Genomic DNA, 25,461 nt, shown 5'->3' on the forward strand with positions numbered 1-25,461 from the left:
AAAAAATGACCAAATACCCCCGAAACCTAAAAAATGACAAAAATACCCTCGAAACCTAAAAAATGGCCAAAATAACCCTGAAGCCTAAAAATTGATCAAAATAATCTAGAAACCTAAAAATGACCAAAATACCCCCCCCTTAAAACTATAAAATGACCAAAATACCTCCTAAAACTAAAAAATTACCAAAATACCCATGAAACCTAAAAAATGACTAAAATACGCTCAAACCTATAAAGTGACGAAAATACCCCTAAACCTTTGAAATGACCCAAATAAACTCAAAACCTCTAAAATGGCCACAAACAACCTGAAATCTCTAAAATTACCAAAAATACCCTGAAACCTCTAAAATTACCAAAAATACCCTGAAACCTCTAAAATTACCAAAAATACCCTGAAGACCCTAAAACGACCAAAATACCTCTAAACCTATAAAATGACCAAAATACCCCTCAAAATATCTAATATATCATTTTTAACTTAAAAATGACTTCATTTTTTTTTTTTTTTTTGAAAAATTGTTCTATTAAAAACATATTTTATAACAATTTGTGGGGCACAACCCATACATTTTTTTTTTCTAATAAAAATAATTATTACCCTAAAATTTTGGGATATTTTTATAATGAGGCCTTATCGCCTTAGGGAATGGCTTAACTAATCAGTCTGAAAACCAGCCTTTTTCATATACCATAAATCACAATATATTAAATCAATATAATATGTTGTTTTACTAGTATTATTCTTAGGACAATACCTAAGTAAAACACAAATAAAACACGAACACGTTATCGTATTGACCAATAAAACACAAATAATATTTTGTTTTATGAAAAATAAATTCTTTTTATTTATTTATTATAAAACAAGGACAATTAGTTCCCGGATTGGTTTGAAAATCAATACACCCATATGTTTGAATATGATTGGGTATATAATGTATTGTACTTAAGATATTGTACATAAATTTTGTCCTTATTTTTGTATAAGTGATTGATTCTAATTAATTTATTAAAGATTATCGATCTAAAAAATTTTGGGGCTAAATACTTAGAGGTTGCTGTACCAGTATCATTCTTTTTTTTCTTTTTTTTTTGGGTGAAAACTACCTGTATCGTTCTTAAGTTGCAGTAATATTGCCCCTAATCTAAAGGTGATAGGACAAAGGCAGCAAGTAAATAGCCCTCCTGTTCAAAGCCATGGGTGTTGTGCACATGGGTGGGTACCATTTTGCATTTAGTCTTGATGTGTGAATTCAGATTTTTCACAGTTAGGTCTATGTATTGGTCGTTGAATTCATAAAATATTATTGGTAGTTGGGACCAAATATTTCATACTCTTGGTGGGCTCAAGTACTGTGTTTTAAAACCAAATATTAAAAAAGAGAACAAAGGAGTGAATGTATAGTTACAATTCACATATAAATTAATTTTCATGAAATTGATGGAAAATGTTTTCTTTAACAGATTTGACTTATTATATTTATGAAGATTATTTTTTAATGTCATAGCATGGGAAAAAGGATCACAATTTTTCTGTATAAGCAGGATAAGCTTAAGACAAAAACAAAATCGTTGTGGTTAGAGCCATCGGCCATGTGACATATATAATAATGAAAGCATGGTTTTAGCCATATAGTATGGTTTGAATACAAGGAAGAATGAGATGGAAGAAAAAGGTTATGGTTGAATGTGTTATTTTAGCATTATCCTATTCTAATTGCCCTCGTTCTTTCTTGGATTCCATGTGCTGGTTGATCACATCCTAAGAATTGCATTAAGGCTGCAGGTGCGACTCATTCCAAGCTATATAAATCAGTATTTGATATGTAGATTATTAAAGTGCCCCCTCTTTTTCATTTGGCAACTAAGATAAAATACTAAATTTTGTTTGCAAATGAGAATGTACTTGTAGTAGTAACATTTCAATAAAGATCACAAGTGATGCTAAATATGTATATACTCGACGCTAGAAATTAATGGTTATATATATATATATATATATATTTTTTTTTTTGGAGGGTAAACTGGATAATATATTAACGAACTAGGTGGTATCCACCACAGTATTACAAATACGATCTTGGATCGAGCCCATCTTCTCCAAATACAAAAAGCTAACAATTAGAGAGGGAGGGGATTCAAAACAATAAAATCATCCTCCATGTTGGCTTCAAATTTTGCAAGGGCGTCTGCGCAGCGGTTTGCTTCTCTAAAGCAGTGCTTCAACCGGACCTGAGGAATGCTCTTCATTAGATTCCTGCAATCATCAATAAAAGAGGAAAGTTCACCATTAGTATGAGTGGCTTGGGATAACAAGGATACCGCGGCTGAGGCATCAATCTCAACTTCCACTGCCGTAAGTGAGAGATTATAGCACTGAGTTAGTCTATCTCGTACAACCTAGAGCTCAGCGGCTATGCTTGAAGTGAAACCAATAGCCCTTGCAAAACCCGAGACCTAGGTACTAAATGCCGGAAAGGAAAAAAAGTGCCCATGGATAGCTCTTCCCCTTTGCTAGCACTGTGCAACACGCATTAGCTTTGATCCACTCCATTACTTCTAGACCAAAAGTATGTTGCATGTCATCGGGCTGATTGGACTCAGCCCAGAATTCTTGTGCTGTGGTGCATTCCCTTAGCACATGACTTATGGTTTCAGGTTGGTCGTTGCAGATATCACATGCTAGGGATAGCTGGATGCCCCCATGGGCGAGAATAGTCTTAATTGGAATACTATTATGGTAGCATTTCCAAAGAAACATGTGTATTTTAGGCAGGGTCTTAAGCTTCCATATCCAATTACCCGAAAGCACTCCTCTGGTGTTGGCTCCACAAGCAATAAGATAAGCACTTTTAGAATTAAACTCCCCTCTAGGGTTGGAGATCCATGACAAATGGTTCTCACTTGACGAGGCTGTTCTTATCAGCATTGCCTTAGTGGATTGGCTAAGGATTGGAGGGAAGATAAAGGATAGTTTATGCAACTCCCACATACCATTAGAGTAAATGTCACTTACCTGGATGTCAGCCTCTCCCTTATGAAGTGGGCCTTTGATACACTTTCTGACTATGCCCATATCTAGCCATTTGTCATCTCAAAAGGATAGCTGACTGTTACTACCAATGGACCATTTCGAACCTAATTCACATACAGCTGCGCCATGAATCACCGCCTTCCAAGATTTGGATTTAGAAGCCTTGCTAGAAATTTCCCTCCTTCTATATTTGTGTTTTAGGACATTGGACTAGAGCTCACCACTTTCTCCCCTCATTCTCCAACATAATTTTGCTGCTAGTATGGTGTTTCTCTCCTTGGCAGCATGTAAGCCCAACCCCCCTCTATTTTTTGGCTTAGTAACTTTATTCCAACCAATCATATGTAGCTTTTTCTTTTCTTCAGTGGAGCTCCATCAGAAATTCCTACTAATCTTATTCAAGTTGGAATGGATTCTGCTAGGTAGAATGCACCCTTGCATAATGTAGGATGGATTGTCTGAGATAACTACTTTTGTCAAAATTAGTCTACTTGCCATGGATAGCAGATTAGCTTTCCAGCCTTGGAGTTTATTTTGAACTCTTCCCAAGATGAAATCAAAATCCCGGGAAGAGGAGTTCTTATGTTGAATGGGAAACCCAAGACACTTTCCCAAATTAGGAGTTAACTTAAAGCCAAGGATGCTGCATAAGGAGTCTCGAGTCTCTTCATCAATGTTTAGGGAAAAGAAAACTTTCGACTTGGTCATATTCACTTTTTGACCTAAGAGTTCACAAAAAGTGTCTAGTGTGTCTTGAATGCTATGACAGTTCTTCACATCCACATTTGCAAAAAGGACCAGATCGTCTGCGAAAAAGAGGTGTGAGAAAGCTGGCCCACTTTGAGAGGATTTGAGCGGGTACTAAAGTTTCGAAGATCACTGACCAATAATTAAAAACCCCAGAATTTACATGCACAAGATGAGAAGATAGGGAGAGAGAGGGCCCCCCCCTACTTGATTCCTCTTATGGAAGAAAAGAATCAAGTTTTCCTCCATTAAAAAGGACTAAGCGTGTGTTTGTTTTGGGTGAAAATGATTTTCCGGAAATGCGAGTGTTTGGTTGGTCCGGAAAATAGAATTTTTAGGAAATTGATTTCCGTTGACCAAAAAAAAAAGGCTTTGACTACGGAAATGAATTTCTATTCCTATTTTCACTTCAAATGAATTCTGGAGAGAGAGAGAGAGAGAGAGAGAGCGCGCGAGAGGGAGAAGAGTAGGGGTGTGCAGAAAACCCACCGACCCGCCAAACCCGACCCGACCCACCGGGTTGGTCGGTTTTTAAGGCTTGGTGGGTTGGGTTGGGTTGGGTTACCAAAAAAATTATTATAGTGGGTCGGGTTGGGTTTGGGTCATAAAATTACAAACCCGCCAAACCTGACCCGACCCACCCATATTTAATATATATTTAAAATATATTTTATATTTAATAATTTTTTTAAAAAAAATCAATTGTAAGGCACTTTTATATATATATATATATATATACATATATATTTAAATATATATTATATATTTAATAATTTTCATTTCCTCAATTCCTTCTACTAATACTAATTTAATATATATATATATATATATTATATAATTAATAAATTTTTTTAAATAACCAATTTTTCCTATCCTATATAAAAGCCAATTAGTTCACATAATTTCTAATAAATTACTATTGTTGTTTAGTCATTAGTGTTGAGCCTTCAAGGAGTTACATTGATACTAATCTTTAGGTTTTTTTAATATATTAATATTTATATTTTTTTTCTACTCAATTTAATAATAAATAAAAAATTGTCAAACCCATGGGTTCAACCCGACCCAACCCGACCCACATGGGTTGGGTTGGGTTGGGTTGAATTTATGTGATGGGTTGGGTTGGGTTGAATTTTTTTTGACCCACCATGGTGGGTTGGGTCAAAAAATTCCCTCAACCCGACCCAACCCGACCCATGCACACCCCTAGAGAAGAGGCCCCCAAGCTCCAGTCCAGTCCGACGATCGCCGGCGAACCCCGAGCTCCAGTCCTCACCGTTCGTACGCACCAGCTCCGTTGATTGCGATCTTGCCTTCACGCCGATCGCGATCGGCAGGGTGCTTCGCGAGATCGCGATCAACGCTTTGCGAGATCGCCCCGTCGATTGCGATCTTGCCTTCGCGCCGATCGCGATCAACGGCGCGGTCGTCGGATTGGAGCTCGCGAAGCACGCCGTCGAACCCAGTCAAGCGTCGATCGCGATCTCGCCCCTCGTCGAACTAGCCAGTCGAGTGTCGATCATTGATGATTTTTTTTTCTCGGTTTTGTCCGTGTTTTTCTAGGTTTGTCTTTTCCTTCTTCTTTTCCAAACACCAGAAAATATTTTTAAGAAATTTTTTTGAAATAGAACCAAACACATGAAAACATTTTTTTTTTCCTGAAAATGCTTTTACACGAACCAAACATAGCCTAAGATGGATGAACTCGAGATATAGCTCATAATAAGCTTAATAGTGTCCTGAGGAAGATTGTAGAGAGTAAGAACATCTCGAATAAAGTGTCACTCAAGTCTATCGTACGCCTTTTCAAGATCAATTTTTATTGCCATATAACCTTGATTACCCTTCTTTGTACTCATCGTGTGTATGAGCTTTTGCACAATGATCATATTATCAAGCTCTTTCCTCCTCAGGACAAAGGCTGCTTGTAAGGGGGAAACCAGCTTGTCTAAGAATGGTCTAAGTCTGGTCTAAGTCTCTGAACGATAATTTTTGTCACATTACAGAGATTGATTGGTTTGTATAAGCTAAGACAGTTTCCCAGTGTGCACTTAGGTATGAGTGGATCAGTGTCTGGTTTAGATGGCTAAGCATGACCTGGTGCTAAAGATTGAGCAAACTTCCCTCACAACCACATCTTCCACAACTTTCCAGTTTCTCTGATAGAAGTCTGCATGCATTCCATTAGGACCAGGGGCCTTGAAAGGCTATATATTTTGTACACTACCAAGAGAATTCGTCTAATTTTCACAATAATTTGGTGGTCCAATCAGCTCAATAATATATAAAGTTTGATGGGCTCCCAATATAATAAGCATATAATTTTATGGACCTAATAATAAATATCACAAGTAATTATTAATGTTGGGTTGGTGACTGATCACTAACTCCCATCTACTTAGGATTTGCATGAAGAATCATTGCTATTGTAGTCACTATTACAATAAATTGAGGTGAAAATAGGGATCAGAATTCAATTATGAATTGGGAAGCATTAATTTGTAGGCCCAACAATTTGTGAATAAGGACCACTAGCTAGTACGCATTAGTGCATGCAATTGATCTCTGGCATTGAAGAAGGACTAGTATGGCTGTAATGAATGAATAAGGACCACTTGTTCATGTTTGTTTGTTTATAAATAAGTCAAGTTTGAACCTTAGTTTTAGGCTTGTTTACGAGTCCAAGCAAAAAGATTTGTTCATGAACAAGCTTGTGAGCTTTTAGGCTTAATACAAAACAATTCAAGTATAGACTTATGTATAAGTTTATATGTATTGGCTAAATATATTCATTACACATATTTTAATAATGACATGGCCAACATGGGACCACTACCTATTACCTTAATTTTTTTCTTCTTTCTAAATTGACCAAGAACCACTTTAGACTATAGTTACATTCAAAAATAAATTAATTAATTAAGTTGGCCACATAAAATCCTACGCTATCAATCATCTAAAGTAAATTATGAAACATATTAGTATTTTTTTTATTCATAATAGCTACAAACAAATATTTTTCTGGTTTTTCATCATCTAACATGAATGTAAAAATTGTATTTTGAACAATTGCTGAAACTATAGACAGGGAATGATGAATGAATGAATTTAGTTATGTAAAATTTTAATTTGAATAATGACTGTAGGGATTGGGTTTGAGCACTTCTTTTATTAGAAGAGTGGACTCAGGTCCAACTAGCCCAATACAATAAATTTATAGAGAATGAGTTTAAGAACTAGGCCTTAGTGAGGGTTACAACAACTGGACATGGTTATGAGTGGATCGAATAACAAGGACATGGACTGAAGTGTGAAATTCTGTCCTCAGCCCTCATCCGAGGAGCTTGTTGTTCTTATTATTTCTTAGATGCATGGTTACAAAGGTTTCAAAGACCATACAAATTGGTCCCACGTTCTCTCTTTTTAATTTCCGATCCCCCTTTACAGGAGGATTTCTCACATTATATACCCCTTTCTGGTTGATCTTGACCCTCCATTTGTTGATCATGCAGGTCACTACTCGAGTGCTTGTCCAATCAGCCATCTTCCCAAACCTTCTGTGCGTTTCAGCAACCAAGATACCACTGTTTAGGGGTCATTTTTTCATTAATGTGACTAGAATGTTAGTTGTGGGCATTTAATGCGGAGATGACAGTTTCTCCTTGAATTGATCCTCTACTATGCTTCTATGGCTGTCCTACTGTACTTGCCCTTTTTTTGGGGATGCTATGGGAGGTTACCTTCAATGGCCTGTCGTTCTTCCCTTCTAGGATCTCAGTTGGCCGAGAACAGGATTGTCCTCGGTGATGTTTCTTGGCAATTTAGGCTTTCATAATTTGTCCTCGAGCATTACTTCCTCCTTGGCAAGGGTCTTAGGCTTTGTATAAGATAGGTCGGGGTTGCCAAATTCTTTGACCCCATAATAGCCCCTTAAAATCCTACTGTCCGGCTCCACGGATGGAGATGAGGATTTTGATGTCCTCGGGCCTTTATCATGGCTTGTCAAGTTTTGTCCTCCATCAGCGCCAGAGCTTTTTCACTTGTCTAAGGCACGTTCCTGGTGCTTCGGTATATGGATCGTATCCTCATTAAATTTTGGCGGCTCTGTGCTCCCCACATTCAACGGTGTGATGGTAATCTAATGGTGGGGATTTCTTTAACTTTATGGGTGGGAAAACCCGCACAGTTATTTTTAATTGGAGGTATAAATACCCATCTGATCCGATTTGCCTCTTTACTTTTACACTCAAGAGTTCTTGCGCACATATCCTGAGTTTGGTCAAATCTCCAGCCAAAGTCACGTCTCTTTTCAGCATAAAAAGCTTGTCTGAGGAGCTTTTCCTCATTTCTGTAAGTTTTCTTCTCTCTTTAACTCACGCTTTCTCTCTTCTAAGTTTCTTTTCCTCTTATTCCTCTCTTTCTTTCGTCCTTCCCTAAGTCTTTTAACTGTTTATAAGGATGGGTAAGTTAAAAAAGTTGGTTGAGTCCGAAAAGGCAATGGAAAAATTCGTTGCCGATTATAGGATACCCCGTAATGTAGGTTTGAGATACTGTGAAGAAGGGGAGTGGCATTTTAGGAGGCAAGAGGGTGAAGTAGTGATTCCCATAATCGCCTTCATAGAAGGTGGTATGAGAATCCCTATGGGGCTAGTGTTGAGGGACTATCTTAGGCATTTCAGACTAGCTCCCACCTAGTGTGCCGCCAATGTGTTTAGGATCCTGGGTTGTGTGGACGCCTTAAACGAGAAAATGGGGTTGAGGTTAACCCATCACGATGTAAACTGGTGCTACAACCTCCAACACCTGAAAGGTAAATCCTATTATATGAAAATGAGGGACGATAAGGTTCGGCTTATTTAATGCCTCCTCGAGACCAGCAAGGGGCTAAATAAGGACTTTCTCATTGTGTCTGGGGAATGACACGATGGCCTTCATTGTCCAATAGAAGAGGGGGAACCAGGTGGGGTATTCAGAGTAGGAGAGGGTTAATCTTTTATGCTATCACAGTTTGCATTGTTTGGTTGCTAATATGAATATGCTTTCTCTTTGCAAATCCACACGCCTTTGAACGACACTTTCACTTGGTCAACCGGGAAGATTTGGAAACCATCCTTAAGGAGGAGGTCTTTGTAAACGAAGCTGACAACTAAGTCAGAGCCGCTCACAAGATCCTCGGGTACGATCCCATCCGGAAATCATTCTCAGCTCCGAAGTACATGATCAGAGCTAAAGATCCTTGGCTTCACAGAATCACCGTAGCAGAACATAGGTAGGCCCTTTTTCATCCCATCAAGTTGCAGAGGCCAAAGGAGGAAGAGTAGAAAGCGAAGAAGAGGTTGCTGATTTAGGTCCGTCCGAGGATGAATTTGGTGTATTCGGCCAAGTTAATCTATTCGAGAATCCCTTTGGTGACTTAGGTGACCCCAGTTTGACTGAAGCAGATCTCCTATCAGTAGCGACTTCTTCTCAAGCTGAAATGGGTTTTAAGAGGAAACCTCCAACCAACTTGCTCGACCTAATTGAAGGCTAGTTGGGGAAGGACGCGCCAGGGAAGCCACAATCAAAGCTTCCTCCTCCTCCACCCAAGCCTCAGCCTGCTCATACCAGGTCATCTCTTACCCAATCACAGCCATCATCTCCATAGTCCAAACTTCCTCCTCCTCCTTAGTCGACTCTGCCTCCTCGGCCCGAGCCCGCCAATCCAAAAAGGAAGAGGGCTTCCAAAGGCAAAGAGCCTATGGATGGGGGGAGGTCTCACTCTTTCCAGGAGGAAGATGAAGCCCAACGAGCTTCGAAACAACTAAAAATCGGGTACCAGGGCCAAGAAAAAGAAGTTGCCACTTAGTCCGAGCCCTAGGCCTGGCTTCCTACCCCAATGCTCCATGGGGAGCCTTTGATGGACAACGCCTCCCTCAGGGACTTTTGAGGGGGTGAAGGTACCTACGTGGCCGATGCACTGGAGAGGTCCCTGTTACTTCTCGCCGACATGGTCGAGTTGGGGAATTTAAGGAGGCAGGAGGTCTTCCTCAGCATCAAGAGGTACTTGGGCATGGCAAGACTTCTAACACTTGTGACTTCGTTGATTTTTGTTCCTTGGTTTCCAACTTACCGTGTGCTTGTTTCAATTGGCAGGCTATCCAAGCCACTTATAGATTGGAAGAGGCAGCCAACGACCAGAGCAGGGCCCTAGAGCTCGAGCATGACAAGCGCCTTGATGCTACACGAACCCTTAAAAACTCCAAGGCCGATCTCTTGAAAGTAATGGAGGATCTGAAAGAGATGACAAGGGCCAGAGATAGCGCTGAAGCAGGCCTAGCTGGCGCTCAAAAACAGGTCGAAGGCCAGATGAGGCGTATGCTCGAAACCAAGGATCAGCTGAAGATTACCAAGAAGCAAATCACTAACCTAAAGAAGAAGCTGGTCAAGGCAGAGGGGGCCAAGAATGTCATGGAGTGGGCCAGGGACGAAGCCTTGAGGGCTAAGGCAGAGGCGAAGTTCACCAGGACAGTGGCCGAGAGCTCCGAGGAGAAAGCCGAGGAGGAGGCTTAAGCCTTGGGAGTGGCTGAGACCCAGGCCACTCTCAATGCTCAAGTACCTGGGGTATGCAGGCTCTATTGTTCTCAAGTTTGGAATGAAGCATTTAAACAAGCTGGGGTTGAGGCATCATTCGACCTGTGGAAGGTGGAGAATGTATACTACCCCCTGCCATTTGAGAAACTGCCCCCTAGCTTCGAGGCCGAGGTTGCTCCTGAGGAGGCTGAGAATGCTTGGCCTGAAGCTGCTCTGGCCATAACCACTCCTAACGAGCCAGCCAAAGAGAGTGAGCTTTATGGGGCGACCGAAAAAAATGAAGGCTTGAACCCTGAGGCGCCCCAGAAGAATGTAGAGTCTACAGTTGATGCTTAGGCCCCTCATGCTGAGGAGTCAACTCTCCCTGTTGAGCCCCTTCATATTATTCTTCCATGTGAAGGTTCCAAGGATCCTGAGGTCGTTTCTACTCAACTCTCCAAGGATGGAATCAAGATAAAGCTGAAGAAATAGGCCATTTTGGCTAGCTTTTGTTTTATTTTTTATTTTTTTATTTTTTTATTTTTATTTTTAATTTACATTATGTGTTTATTGTTATTATTATTATTATTATTATTATTATTATTAGTGTGAATCTCGAGTCTCATGAGTTGGTTATCCTAATGGGTAAAAATGGTTATGTATATACCATATCTGAAATTAGACCTTTAAATTCTAACTCACCGGCATTAAGGGGACACTTAGTTTGCGTTTGCTTACATTTTTAGGGGGCAGGGGCCGAGTAGATGATCCGAGGTACCGAGCGTATACTTAGGCTGTATTTGCAACTTGTATGAGTGCTTGATCTTGCTAATTTCTTCAAAGGTTGTGGTTCGAGGATCATACTAGACCTTGATTCTGTCTGGTACTTAGATTTTTCTGGTTTGAGTCCGAGGACCATGCAAGACCTTGGTTCTGTCTAGTACTTAGACGATTGGCAAAAAATAAGACATATAATCATAATAGACTTAAAATTTGAATTAGAGAAATACTTTTGTTAATAATAATACATTTTCAGGTTATTTACATTCCATGGACGAGGTACAACTTTTTCATCTAAGTCTTCTAAGTAGTATGCACCTATTCCTGCTACTGAAGTAATTCAGTATGGTCCTTCCCAATTGGGTCCCAACTTTCCCCAAGATGGGTTCTTGGTAGCACCCACAACTTTTCTCAACACCAGGTCCCCTGGTGCTAGTGGTCTCAGCTTCACATTGGCATCATATCCTTGCTTGAGCTTTTGGTGGTAATAGGCTGACTGGATCACTGTCTTTTCTCTTCGTTCATCGATCAGATCTAGGCTCTTCCCTAGTAGTTCATCATTACGGCTTGGAGTGAAGGAGCTCGTCCTCAGCATTGGAAAGCTTACCTCTAGAGGGATAACAGCCTCGGCCCCATAGGTCATGGCAAAAGGTGTCTTCCCTGTTGACCGTTGTGGTGTAGTCTGGTAAGTCCATAAGATGTGCGGCAGCTCTTCTACCCATCTTCCCTTGGTGTCATCCAGTCTCTTCTTAAACCCATTGATTATGACCTTGTTGACTGCCTCAGCCTATCCATTTCCTTGAGGATAAGCTGGAGTTGAGTACTTGTTAGTGATCCCCAGTTCGCATCAATATCTTTTGAAGGCTTTGCTGTCAAATTGGAGTCCATTATCCAAAATGAGGGTACAAGGGACCCCGAATCGTGTAACAATGTTTCTCCAGATGAATTTCTTAACATCCACATCTCTGATGTTGGCCAATGGCTCAGTTTTGACCCATTTGGTGAAGTAATTTGTGTCAACCAATAGATATCTCTTATTTCCTACTACCTTGGGGAAAGGGCCTACAATATCCAAGCCCCACTAGGCGAACGACCATGGATTGGACAAAGGGTTAAGGACCCCTCCTGGCTGATGTATATTTGGAGCAAACCTTTGGCACTGGTCACATTTCTTAACATATTCTAGGGCTTCCTTCTGCATCTCCGACCACCAATATTCTTGGGTAATGGCTCGATGCGACAGAGGTCTTCCTCTTGTGTGACTCTCACAGATCCCTTCGTGCAGCTCTTCAAGCAATAATTCTGATGCTTCAGGGTAAATACACAGTAAATATGGCCTAGAATAGGAGCGCTTATACAATTTATGGTCCTTGGACAACCGGAACCAAGAAGCGTTTCTTCGTATTTTTTCAGCCTCTGACTTCTCCTCGGGCAAGATATCATCTTTGAGGAACCTCATTATAGGGTCCATCCAGCTAGGACCCATTCTAACCTCATGGATATGGACCATGCCTTTTGCAACCTCATTTGCTCTATCCAGATGCTCGACAAGAATAATTCGAGGTAGACCCTTTGCCGTAGCAAGCGTGGCCAATGAATTTGCATGGGTGTTTCCACTTCTAAAGACGTGTGACAGGCTGAAAAGATCGAAATCTGACTGCAAGCATTTGACCTGGCTTAAGTACTCTTACATCCTTGCATCTTTGGCTTCCAACTCTCCCTTTACCTGGCCCACTACTAATCTCGAGTCCGAGAACATCTCTACTGCTTTTCCTCTCATTTTCTGCACCATGGCCATTCCTTGTAACAAGGCCTCATATTCGGCTTCGTTATTCGTGGTCGAGAACCCAAGTTTCAAGGATTTCTCTATGATAGTCTTCTCAGGAGATACTAGGACTAGCCCCACTCCAGACCCCCTTTGATTTGTTGTGCTATCAATGTACACCTTCCAACATAGGGGTCCTGGCATAGAGACTACTCCAACCGATTTTCCATCCATGTTACGCTCCTTTGCTACTATTTCCACTGGTGGTTCAGCAAATTCAACCACCAAGTCAGCTAGGACCTGGCTTTTTATGGAGGTCCGAGGCATGTACTTGATGTCAAAAGCTCCCAAAATTATGCTCCATATAGCAATCCTTCCAGTGTAATCAGCGGTCCGAAGTACGGACTTCAAGGGTAGTTGGGTTAGAATAACCACTGTGTGGGTTTGGAAATAATGGGGAAGCTTTCGCGTAGCACAGACTACAGTTAGTATGGCTTTCTCCAAGGGTAAGTATCTGACCTCAGCTTCATGCAGTGACTTGCTCACGTAATAGACTGGCTTTTGAAGACTATTGTCATCCCGTATTAGCACCAAGCTCACAGCATAAGGGGCCACAACAATATATGCGTATAGGACTTCATCGGCCTCAGGACTAGATATGATAGGTGGCCAGGATAGGTATTCCTTGAGTTGCTGGAAGGTCACAATACAGTCCTCGGACCACTCAAATCCTTTCCACTTGTTGATCAAGAGATAGAACGGTCTGTATCTATTCGCCGACTTGGAAATGAATCGATTTAGGGCTGTAATCATTCTAGTAAGCTTTTGGACCTCCTTGGTGTTTTGCGGTAGTTTTAAATCATTAATAGCCTTGCTTTGGTCAGAGTTAACCTCAATTCCCCTATAAGTAACCATGTAGCCTAAAAACTTGCCTGATCCCACGCCAAATGAGCATTTGGAAGCATTTAGGCGTGGGTTGTGCTTCCTTAAGACATCAAAGGTGCTGTCGAGGTCTCCTAAATGCTCGGACACCACTTTACTCTTCACCACCATATCATCAACATAGATTTCGATGCTCTTACCCAACTGCGACTTGAATATTCTTGTCATCATCCTTTGATAAGTGGGCCCTGTGTTTTTTAGACCGAACGACATTACCTTGTAGTGGTAGTTTCTAGTAGGTGTCACGAAGGCTGTCTTCTCCTGATCCTCCAGGGCTAGTGGTATTTAATGATAGTCTTGAAAGGCATCTAAGACGCTTATCCGAGGATGGCCTGCTGTTGCATCCACCAGCTGGTCTATCCGAGGCATGGGGAACGGGTCTTTTGGGCATGCTTTATTTAGATCCGTGAAGTCTACACAAACCCACAATTTTCCACTTTTCTTCTTGACTACCACAGTGTTGGCCAACCATTCGGTGTAAAAAACCTCTTTGATAGCCCCTACATGCTTAAGCTTCACCACTTCGTCCCTAATCGCATTGGCGTGCTCTCTTGATGGGTGACGGGGTGGCTGATTCTTGGAAGTGATGGACGGGTTGGCATTGAGATGGTGACAGATGAAGGCTGGATCAAACCCGGGAGCATCGCAGGCATCCTATACAAATACGTTAATATTTCTTTTAAGAAACTTAATAAACTCTTCCTTCTCCTGAAGAGGTAGCTGAGCCCTTACCTGAAAGAACTTTTCCGGGTCACCACCAATGACCACTTTCTCTAGATCTTCGCATTTCACCTCCTCGGCAGCTGTATCAGGAGGCGACACCGGGGCCCTTGATTGTTATAAATTCTTTTTAGTAGAGGCTGAGGACTCCGCATCAAGCCGATGTGAGATGGCAGCCACCACATACTGCCTTGCCGTGGATTGGCAACCACGGATTTTGAGAACCTGGTCCCCTGATGGGAATTTCACCTTCTGATGCAATGAGGAGGCAACAGCCCCTAAGGTATGGAGCCAGGGCCTACCGACGATGGCTGTATAGGGAGAGTAGGCGTCTACCACGATAAAGTTCACCTCCACTATCTCTAGGCCGGTTTGGATGGGTAGCCTAATCGTGTCCTTTGGAATGATAAACTTCCCGTCTAAGCTCATCAAAGGAGAGTTATAGGGCATCAAATCTTCCGGTTTTAACCTTAGCCCTTCGTAGAGGTCGGGGTACATAACCTCAGTCCCACTGCCACCATCCATCATCATTCTATTCACATCGTAGTCCCTGATTTTGAGAGTGATCAACAGCGCATCGTCATGGGGCCGGGTGGTTCCTTTCTTGTCTTCTTCTGAAAAACTCAAGATTGGGTGAAAATTCATTTAGGCCCTCTTCAGCTCTGGCTGGGACTCCTCAGCAGGCTGCTAAGCCACAGATAACACTCGTGAAGGGCGCGTGCTTGTTCTTCTTGGCGCGACCAAGATTACATTGATCGTCCCTACGGGTGGCCTTAAGGCAATATCTCTCTGGGGTTCTTGATGGGTTTGGCCTTGATGACCACTGGGATGATACAGAAGGTGCTTCAGCTTTCCTTTAAGGACTAGTTGGTCCAGATAGTTCCAGAGGTTCTTGCAGTTCTCTGTGGTATGTTCGTGGTCCTGGTGGTATTGGTAATAAAAGTTCTGATTACGCCTCGTGGACTCTCCCGCCATCTTATTCGGCCACTTAAAGTATGGCTCGTTCTTGATTTTCTCCAACACTTGATGTACTGGTTCTCTGAATACAGTATTGACAGTCTGTGTGTTGGTTACTCTGGATTGCCCTACGAAATCTCTCCTTGAGCAGTTGCTGTTACATCGGTTCGACTTGAAATCCCTCCTCTCTTGAGGGATAACCTTCTCTTTTCCCTTACGTTGCAGCTGGTCTTCCTCTACTCGTTTGTACTTATCGATCCGATCCATCAGTTGGCACACACTGATGGCAGGCTTGCCAATCAGAGACTTCCTCAAGCTGTGCTCGACTGGGAGACTATATTTGAAGGTGCTGATGGCGACATCGTCAAAATTGTCGTCCATTTCATTATACATTTCTCAATATCTGCCTGAGTAGGCCTTTAGAGTTTCTCCATCATGCATGGATAACGACAATAAATCACTTAAGGGTCGAGGAGCTCTGCTGTTTGTAACGAAACAGGAGCCAAAAGCTTGGGTTAGCTACCTATACGAGTCTATGGAATTCGCCTTTAAACTATTGAACCACCTCATCGCCACTGGTCCTAAGCTAGATGGGAAAACCTTGCACATCAACGCCTCGTTTTTAGAATGGACAGCTATCCTTTGGTTAAACTGGTTCACATGCTCCACGGGGTCTGTTTTGCCATTATAAATGGCAAAGGTTGGCTGTTGGAATCGTCGAGGAAGTGTAGCCCCTTCTATACGGCATGTGAAAGGTGATTTGGAGAGTTGATCCAATGCCCTGCACATGGCATCGTTTCCCAAGCCCCTAGGAGATGGGCTTTACGTTTACGCTTCCGGTAATGCTCTTCTTCATGAGAGAAGGTCTCGCTTGGAGGAGTTCTCGATCTTTACCTATAGTCATCATTGCTTTCATCATCGGAGGGCAGGTCAGAGCCAGAATGAGATCGCCTTCGTTGTGCATGGTGCAGCTTTCTCTTCAAATCGTCTATCTCTCGCTGCATGGCCTGCTTATCATTCTATCTCTGGGATACGTGACTCCTACCTTCTTCTGGTTGTATGGTCTGGTTGTTATTTTGTCTTTGGAACACGTAACTACCCACACGAGAGTCTCTTCTGCTGGTTTGAGTGGTGTGCACACTTCCATTCTCTTCGTTTCGGTCATGCTCAGGGTTAGGAAAGTTACCCTGTTGTTGGGATCTAGCCGGTTCAGGCTGATGGGAGCCTGCCTGATGAGGGCCTGATCCTACCATGCTTGATTGTTGCCCTTACCAACACACAAGTTCTTTCCCACAAACGGCGCCAATTGTAGGGACTGGGTTTGAGCACTTCTTCTATTAGATAAATGGACTCAGGTCCAACTAGCCCAATACAATAAATTTATAGAGAATGAGTTTAAGAACTAGGCCTTAATGAGGGTTACAACAACTGGATATGGTTATGAGTGGATCGAATAAGAAGGACATGGACTGAAGTGTGAAATTCTGTCCTCAGCCCTCATCCGAGGAGCTTGTTGTTCTTATTATTTCTTCGATCCCCCTTTACAGGAGGATTTCTCACATTATATACCCCCTTCCGGTTGATCTTGACCCTCCATCTATTGATCATGCAGGTCACTACTCAGGTGCTTGTTCCATCAGCCACCTTCCCAAACCTTCTATGCGTTGCAGCAACCAAGACAACACTGTTCAAGGGTCATTTTCTCATTAATGCGGCCAGAACATTAGTTGTGGGCATTTAATGCGGAGATGACAGTTTCTCCTTGAATTGCTCCTCCACCATGCTCTCATGGCTGTCCTACTGTACTTGTCCTTTTTCTTGGGATGCTCTGGGAGGCTGCCTTCGATGGCGTGTTGTTCTTCCCTTCTAGGATCTCGGTTGGCCAAGAACAGGATTGTCCTCAGCGATGTTTCTTGGTAATTTGAGCTTTCTTAATTTGTCCTCGGGCATTTTTTCCTCCTCGGCGTGGGTCTTGGGCTTAGTATAAGGTAGGTCGGGGTTGCCAAATTCTTTGACCCCACAATGACTAATCATAAGTAGGATTATATGTATGATAAAATAAATATACTATTTACTTTTTCTTTTTTCTTAATTTTAGAGATTTAAGTATTTAATAATATAATTTTTTTAGATCTTAAGCTCAAAAGCTTTACCTGTGCTCAAGTTTTAGCTTGATATTAAGCTTGAGCTTGGCTCGACTAATTAATCAAGCCAAGCCAAGCTCAAGTTTTTTGGCTTTTTCACGACTTCAAGCTTAAACACTATTTTTAGGCTTGTCACGAGTTTGAGCTTTTGACTTTTCCTTAAGAGCCAAATTTGAATATGCACTACTCGACAAAGCGCGGCTTATTTACAGCACTAAGAGGGAGCCAAATTTGTTTCTTTTTCAAGACTAGGTTGCTCAAGACTTTCTTCAAGGGGAATCTCAAAATCTTGTCAACATTATATAGGAGGAAACCTAGGGTGTGTGTGGAGGAAACTAGTCATTGGTCAAGAAATCAAACATTAAAAAAATCAAGAAGTTACTTTTTAATCTCATGTATTTTTGATCTATTTTGTGTAACAACTAGGAGTTACTTATCATCAATGATTAAAAAAGAAAATACTTTAACCTTGAACTTTAAATTAGTCACAATAAATTAATAATAACAACAAAGGTGTAAAACACTGCATAAAGCCATAAACATGACACACATTCCCTCCCTCTCTCTCTCTCTCTCTGCGTTTGGTAGAATATTGGTTTTTCATAATGGTTAAAGATCACAATTAACACAAGCTAGCTTATTCTGAGAAAATTTTAAATCCTATCATCGGAAAGTATGGCATGCAGATGAGCCTATTTAGTTTAATTCCATGAGAATTTTATATTCCCAATTTGCTGACATGTAGGGAGTTTCACACCAATCTGCTATCACCCAACTATAAGAGAACAATAATAAAGTCAGGAATTTATTTTTGAGAGAGACCCATATTATGAATTTATGATGGTTATATGCTATGAATTCTGCCATATATAATATATGATATATGTACTGGGATGCACGGACGCGGCATCCAGCCCAGCGCACCCGCGTCCGACGCGGCGACGCGGGAGGGACGCCGCAGACCGCGCGTCCGTGCCGCGTCGTGTCGCGTCCCACCACGTGGCAGCTCCCGAATCGGGCCGACGCGGCTGAAATCGGTGCCGACGCGGCCCAAATTGGGCCGACTCGGTCCGTATCGGCCGTATCGGCCATATCGGTCAATATCGGCCGACGACCGATACGGCTGAAACAGGCCGAAATCGGCCGTAAAAATCGCCGGAGTGGCCGAAATTCTGACCTCAGATGCGTTTCTTGCCTTATTCTTTCTTTGTTTTGTGAATCAAGTATATTAATGTGTTTTTTAAGAATATTTTAATAGTAAAAATATATAGAAAATATAAACAAAAATATTTTTAATAATTTTTTAATCGCCGAGTCCCGCCGCACCTGCACCCTACTTTTTCAAAAATTGCCGAGTCCCGCACCCGCACCCAAGTCCCGAAACGCACCCGTGCTTCATAGTATATATATGTACTAGCTAGTACAGAAAAATATTATAAACACAATTCACATATAAATTCAGTTTACTATTTATAACGCAGAACAAAATATGTATCTATTTAACTTGAGAAATATCTAACGACTGACAAAAGGATTGAGTATATTTTATACCTATTTTTAAGCAATTATCACACGGTGTTTAGGTATATTGAAAAGAAGCAAAAATACAAAAGTGAATATCGATGTAAAATTAAATCTTAGACTTTTTTTTTTAAAGAAAACTATAATCTTAATGTGGTGTGTGTGTGTATATATATATATATATAAATATAATTCTATCAATAATAAATTTTAGACGTTATCCTAATATTATACACGAAATCACGAATGACCTTAGATATTTTAGTAAAACATTATTTGTTTTTAAAAATAATAGATTTATATATTATAAAATAAATTAATTAGAAATTGAGGAGTTACCTAGCCCAAACCTTGCATATATACTCCCTCTATATGTACTACGTACAAGAGGAATTTTTTAAAGGGAAAAATAAAAAAGATCCCCTAAACTTTAGATCAAAATCAAACTGAACCAATTATTTTAATTTGAAATAATAAATGCCTAAACTTTGATAAATGTTTAAATTGACCATTCTATTACTATATTCTTTTTTTGATGAACTTCTATTACTATATTCTATTAACAAGATTGGATGGAAAATACATCACATGAGGAGTATGTAATTCATTTAATAAATTTTATTAAAAATTATTTGTATTTATTAATAGAATAGTAACAAAATGATGAATTAAGGCAAAAATGGCCCATTAGCAATAATTTTTGAAATATTTAGCAACAGAGCACTGTTTCGGAAATAATTAGGGAAATACCACTTTTTCCGAAAACGCCGCTATAGGGCCCGAAAACGTCACTATAGGGCTTAAAAAACGCCACTATAGGGCCCCTTGAACCTGTTATGGGGACTTATAAAAAAAATTTTGCAGGAAAACGCCGCTATAGGGCCCAAAAACGTCACTATAGGGCTTAAAAACGCCACTATAAGGCCCCTTGAAACTATTATGGGATTTACAAAAAAAATTTTGCAGGAAAACGCCGCTATAGGGCCCAAAAACGTCACTATAGGGCTTAAAAACGCCACTATAGGGCCCCTTGAACCTGTTATGGGACTTATAAAATTTTTTTTCAAGAAAATGCCGCTATAGGCCCGAAAAAGTGGTAGATTGCTATATAGTTCGGAAACAGTGTTTCTGAGTAAATTATTTCCAAAATTGATGGTAATGGGCCATTTTTGCCGATGAATTAAGACGTTTCTTAACTTTTCAAGATAAATCCATTAGGGTGAAGTCTAGTGTTTGGACTATTGGAAACTTGGGATAAGTTGTAGACCTAAACATCTTGAATGTGATCATCACTAAGAGTTTCTTTGAATTACTTGATACACAATTTTGACAGGTGGGAGTGTGGGACTGTGTAGCTAGACTTCTTGGACTCGATTCTCACTAAGAGTTTTTCTTAATTGCTTGACACTCAATTATGACAAGTGGTATCGAATATTCGTGGTATTCTACAATTCTCTTCCAAACAATGCTTCCATAGTGATGATGTTTCATATTATAAAAAGCAAAGGACTTAGTATTTCAAATTAAAAGAAGATGTCAATTAGAAATAATGCTAGTACTACAACAAAACACACAATTTTACCATTACTTATTTACGTGATAAGCTGTGAATGGTACTAGAGTAAAAGTTGTAAATTTTGTTATGGTATTAGCATTATCTGACCGTTTAAATTTAATCCAAAGTTAAAGGAATATTTTTATATATAATTTTTTCCTTTTTAGTGCCACTTATCTAAGTGTGACTCTTGCCTCTGCAATCAACACAACATGTTGCAATGCAGTTGCAAAGTTGCAAGTGAAAGATAAAACTCGTATACCAAAAAAAAAAAAAAAAAGAAAGATAAAACTCACTATCCACTTTTTTTTTTTTTAAATATATATATATATATATATTTGGGATTGAAGAAAAAAAAAAAAAGTGAAGGAAAAAGTACACTCAAAATGTACTAGAATGCGCCAAAGGCCTTGTAGCTGAATTAACATCTCACTATATATAAAGTGCTTGAGGGTCTATGAGAAAAAGGGTTCGAGTTGTGGGATTAATAGCATATTGTAATTATTTCTTAAAAAATAAAAAAAATAAAAAATACTTGGATGCTGATAAAAAAAACCTAGTTTAAAAAGGGTCCTTAAGTGGCCCCCACTATAGTCATTGATCAGCCTACTCACTAACCTCAAATTAATGGCTGTGCTTATCCCGATTGTTCCATCAATTACAATTTATTTAGACCCAATAACGTAAGAAAAGACATTATTAAAAATAAGTGGCTACAAATTTTATGAAGTAAAAATCAAACATCAATGTGGTGCACTACTTTCTCCTTCACATCGTTCGTCACACTCAATCAAACCCAAACAGGCTAAACAGCTTTAGAGTTCAATTCTGAAACTATATGTATGGCCCGACTATATGAATAAATCTAGACCGTCCATTCTACAAATTGTCAAAGTTGATCTTCCAGGCCTATGCTATAAAGCCTATAATGTTTGAAATACTTGCCAACGTTAATGGATCCTCATGACCATAGGGGACAATGTCGATTTCAAGATTGCTTTTGCTTATCTTAAAAACAAAATAAACTTCTCTGAAAGAAGAAATGCTTTCGAGAGGCAAGCATCAAGCTATCTTTTCAAACCACATCTCATGAGTTATGAATAAAATAATTGCCATGGAAATTATATAGCGGGGAAAAGTATATTTAGGTTGGGCTTAATAGACCTCCTTTGGTAAGGGTAGAATAAGCTGAAATTTTCCATTGTCCTTTCATTGATTTTATCGGTGGTCTTTTCCTAATAATGATAAACAAGACAAAAAAAATATATCATTTTTGTGTACTTAATTTGGTTTATATTATTTTAATTTACAGTTAATTTGATTACTAATATTAACTTACTAACTAAATTAACTGCAAGTTAAAAATAACATGAACAAAATTCACTGCTATTAAAATATAGAAACTAAATTAATAATGATACCCAAATGTAAGGATCAAAATGATATTTTCTCAAGATAGGGATTCAACAAATAAGCAAATCAATAAATCAAGAAATCAATAAGCAAATCAACATTGATGATTTTTCTGTTTGGATTAAAAAGAATTGTTATTTCTTAGAACAAACTTTTATCCAATATATTGTATCCACTTTTCTCTTTGAATAAAGCTCCAGTCTTCCCATTAAAAAAAAAAAAAAAAAAAATCAAGAAAACCCTTATTCAAAGGCATACTTGGATTTTTTTTATTTATTAATGGATGCTTACTCTAATTAACTATTAGGTTTAGAAGCCTAGATTAAATGTAAGAAAAATTTCCTCAAAATATTAAATGGAATGAAATATTGGAAAATTAAATACCACACGTAGTTGGGATTTCTTTTTTTTTTTTTTTAATAAAACGACAGCAGTTGGGATAATTTTTATTTACAAACAAAACAGAACACGTATAAAATGTCAGCTGCAGAGATGGGTTCTTTGTTTTGGTAAATGTATCTCATATTCATTACACGTCTTGAACTCAAAAGACCTACAATTGAGGAACGTGGCGACAGTCACGTATCACCCAAAAAAGCTTCACGTGCACAGCCTTCTTGTAATTTGCGTTGGGATAAATGTATCTCATATTCATTACGTCTTGACGTGAAAAGACCTACAATTGAGGAACGTGGTGACTAGGAGTTCCGTTTGACTATGGTCCCTCGTAGACAGTCACGTATCACCCAAAAAAGCTTCACGTGTATAGCCTTCTTCTAATTTGTGTTTGGATACTTTCTTGCAACTAGAAAGTGCTATTCAAACACGCAAATTCAAGCTGAGATAATTTGCAAATTTCCATATTGATTTGTTTAAATTTGTTTTGAGTATAAGTTAAGCTTGGAATCGTAATTAAGTATTATTAAAAAGTTCAAGTTTAATTTTTTTAACAAGTTTGAATTTATTCTTAATGTAAATATTATATTTGAGATTTTGTATCCACTAATAAATCCATTTGAAACTTTATTTATTATTTATTTAACTTACATTTAAGATGTTCTTAATTGAGTTTACTAAATAGATTAAGTTTTTATTTTATTTTATTTTTATTTATATGAAATAGATTTAAGTTTTTATTACTATTATCTTCTTGGTTGCAATGAATCATATATATATATATATATATATATATACACAATAATTTTAGCTATTTTTATGGCATTGTTTTTAATCTTAAGAAAACCAACCACATCCCCAAATCTGTATTTATAAATATCGATATTTAAAAAAATATATTTATTAAAAAATATCTGAAGGGGTTTCTCTTACGTGCTAGGGTTAGGTTTTCTCACCTTAGTCGCTTGTTGAATTGTGTGCCTAACCTAGTTTAGGTATCTGTCCCCTTCAACCTCCCTTGGGTCGATAGGACAGTGTGTATGGTGGGAAAAATTATTAGGTACTCCCGGAATACCATAAATACATACTCTCCCCTCTCACATAAATGGTGGGTCCTACCATGAATTTAATTAGTGGGACCCACCATTCATATGAGAGGAGAGAGTACGCATTTATGGTATTTCGGGAGTACACAATAATTTCCCGTATGGTGGGGTGCTAGTATTGGTTTGCTTTCTCGTCTTTTCTCCTTGGTATTATCATGGCGTGCTTGGACGAAATGTAGGCTCAGTTTTCCCTCATGGAAGAAGAAAAGGGCGGTGCTGAGGTTCCAAAAGAGGAGGAAGAGTTGATTCATCGACTAGTAGGTCGGTTTTACACAAAAAAGGGTCTTGAACGTGGATGCTATGGCCCAAATGTTCAAACCTCTTTTGAGAACTATTGGTGAACTTAAGATTAGAGATATTGGAGAGCATATTTTGATGTTTGAATTTGAGGACATTCTGGATCTCGAGTGTGTTCTTGAGTTTGAACCATGGTCGTATGATAAGCATCTTGTGGCGTTTGAACGAGTCCTCGACGTCGAATCGACGCCTTACCTGGACTTTTCATGTGCTACGTTTTGGGTTCAATTCCATAAAATCCTAAAGAGGAGTTTGAAGTTCGAAACAGGGGAATTGATTGGGAAGGCTATTGGGAAGGTTCTCTAAGTCGTTGACTCGGAGGACGATGGTGAAGATGGTGAGTTCTTAAAGGTTAGAATTAACATTGATATTTCTAAACCTTTAGTCTGGTGCTCTAAATTGCGTACTGAAGGAAAACAAGTGGGATGGGTTGGACTCAAGTATGAAAGGCTGCCCGATTTTTGTTACTGGTGTGGACGATTCACACATGGAAAGAGGGATTGTGAAGTTTGGCTTCAAGGCAAAGGGTCATTGAGAAGGGATGATCAACAGTACATGGAGTGGCTTCGAGCGGAACCTTTGCAGATAAGTCGTAAATTAGTGGTGGTTGTTTCAGGTAGCTCTCATAGCCAAGCTCCATGGTGGAGGAAAAAAGATAATCCTAGGGGTCCACTAAAAAACCACACAAGCAACAGTGACAGTGAATTGAATCTGGATAATACAAGGTATGCTTATTCATCGGCAATGGAGGCAGATATAGTGATGGATAACTTCGAAATTTCAAGGCCAAACAATATTCGCGGTGTGGGCGTTTTGACTATGGGCGAACTGGGTGATTGTTCGTAGGGGTAGAAACATGTTAGTGACACAACTGAACAAGCAGCTCTTGGAGGAGGTAGTGGTGGGTTTGTCTATCAAGGATTTCTTTGCAAGGCATGTGGGAGGGACTGATACAGTGAGCCCAAAACAACTCTTGTGACCAGATCACAGTCCAATGAAGGTTTTCTCATTGCCCTTAAGCGATTGCATTATTCAGGTAACCAATTTCACTCCCTTGGGTTCTACGAAAAAATGGAAGAAATTAGCTAGGGTGGCAGGGCTGCCTTCGGTGTCCCCCTCGCCTACAAAGGTGGATAGGCGGCCTGTATTAGAGGATGCTGAGATGAATATTGGGAAAAAACAATGCAAGAGTTTTTGTAGCTCTTTGGATAAAGAGAATTGTGAGGTGGTAGCTGGGTCCTAGCGCCACCGGCCATTATTAGTTGCCTTAGTTGGAACTATTGTGGGCTTGGGAACCCACAAACAGAAGATGAGCTAGTTGCGTTAGTTTGCAATAAACATCCCAAATTGGTGTTCTTGATGTAAATAAAGGTTTGAAAAAGTGGTTCTAGAAAGAATTGGCCGTAAGATTCAGTTTAATATCTATCTGTGATTCCTCGAAATAACATAGGGGGAGGTTTGGCTTTGTTTTGGCCAGCGGATATGAGTGTTGATGTTCAAACTTTCTCTGCTTGCCACATTGATGCTATT

General features: G+C 39.7%; 2 protein-coding genes across 2 annotated transcripts; both read right to left on the minus strand.

Annotated features, from left to right (window-relative positions):
• Positions 1–12,196: 12,196 nt before the first annotated feature.
• LOC115956557 lies at positions 12,197–15,187 on the minus strand. The gene is made up of 5 exons (XM_031074896.1): positions 14,730–15,187; positions 14,555–14,651; positions 14,246–14,476; positions 12,842–14,083; positions 12,197–12,772 (listed from the first exon to the last, which is right to left on the minus strand). Exons 1-5 carry the CDS (start codon positions 15,185–15,187, stop codon positions 12,197–12,199), a joined length of 2,604 nt encoding a protein of 867 aa, XP_030930756.1.
• Positions 15,188–15,229: 42 nt separating this feature from the next.
• LOC115956559 lies at positions 15,230–15,892 on the minus strand. Its single transcript, XM_031074897.1, has one exon. It carries the CDS (start codon positions 15,890–15,892, stop codon positions 15,230–15,232), a length of 663 nt encoding a protein of 220 aa, XP_030930757.1.
• Positions 15,893–25,461: the final 9,569 nt, after the last annotated feature.

Source organism: Quercus lobata, chromosome 8, assembly GCF_001633185.2.
Source record: "Quercus lobata isolate SW786 chromosome 8, ValleyOak3.0 Primary Assembly, whole genome shotgun sequence".
Lineage (NCBI taxonomy): Eukaryota > Viridiplantae > Streptophyta > Magnoliopsida > Fagales > Fagaceae > Quercus > Quercus lobata.

Coding starts and splice junctions, on each gene's coding strand:
- LOC115956557 (XM_031074896.1), bottom strand. CDS start 15,187: ATGAATTTTCACCCAATCTTGAGTTTTTCAGAAGAAGACAAGAAAGGA. Junction 14,084..14,245: donor AGAAAAGTGGAAAATTGTGG/GTTTGTGTAGAC, acceptor CTGGAGGATCAG/GAGAAGACAGCCTTCGTGAC. Junction 12,773..12,841: donor CGAGATTAGTAGTGGGCCAG/GTAAAGGGAGAG, acceptor AAATGCTTGCAG/TCAGATTTCGATCTTTTCAG.
- LOC115956559 (XM_031074897.1), bottom strand. CDS start 15,892: ATGTATAATGAAATGGACGACAATTTTGACGATGTCGCCATCAGCACC.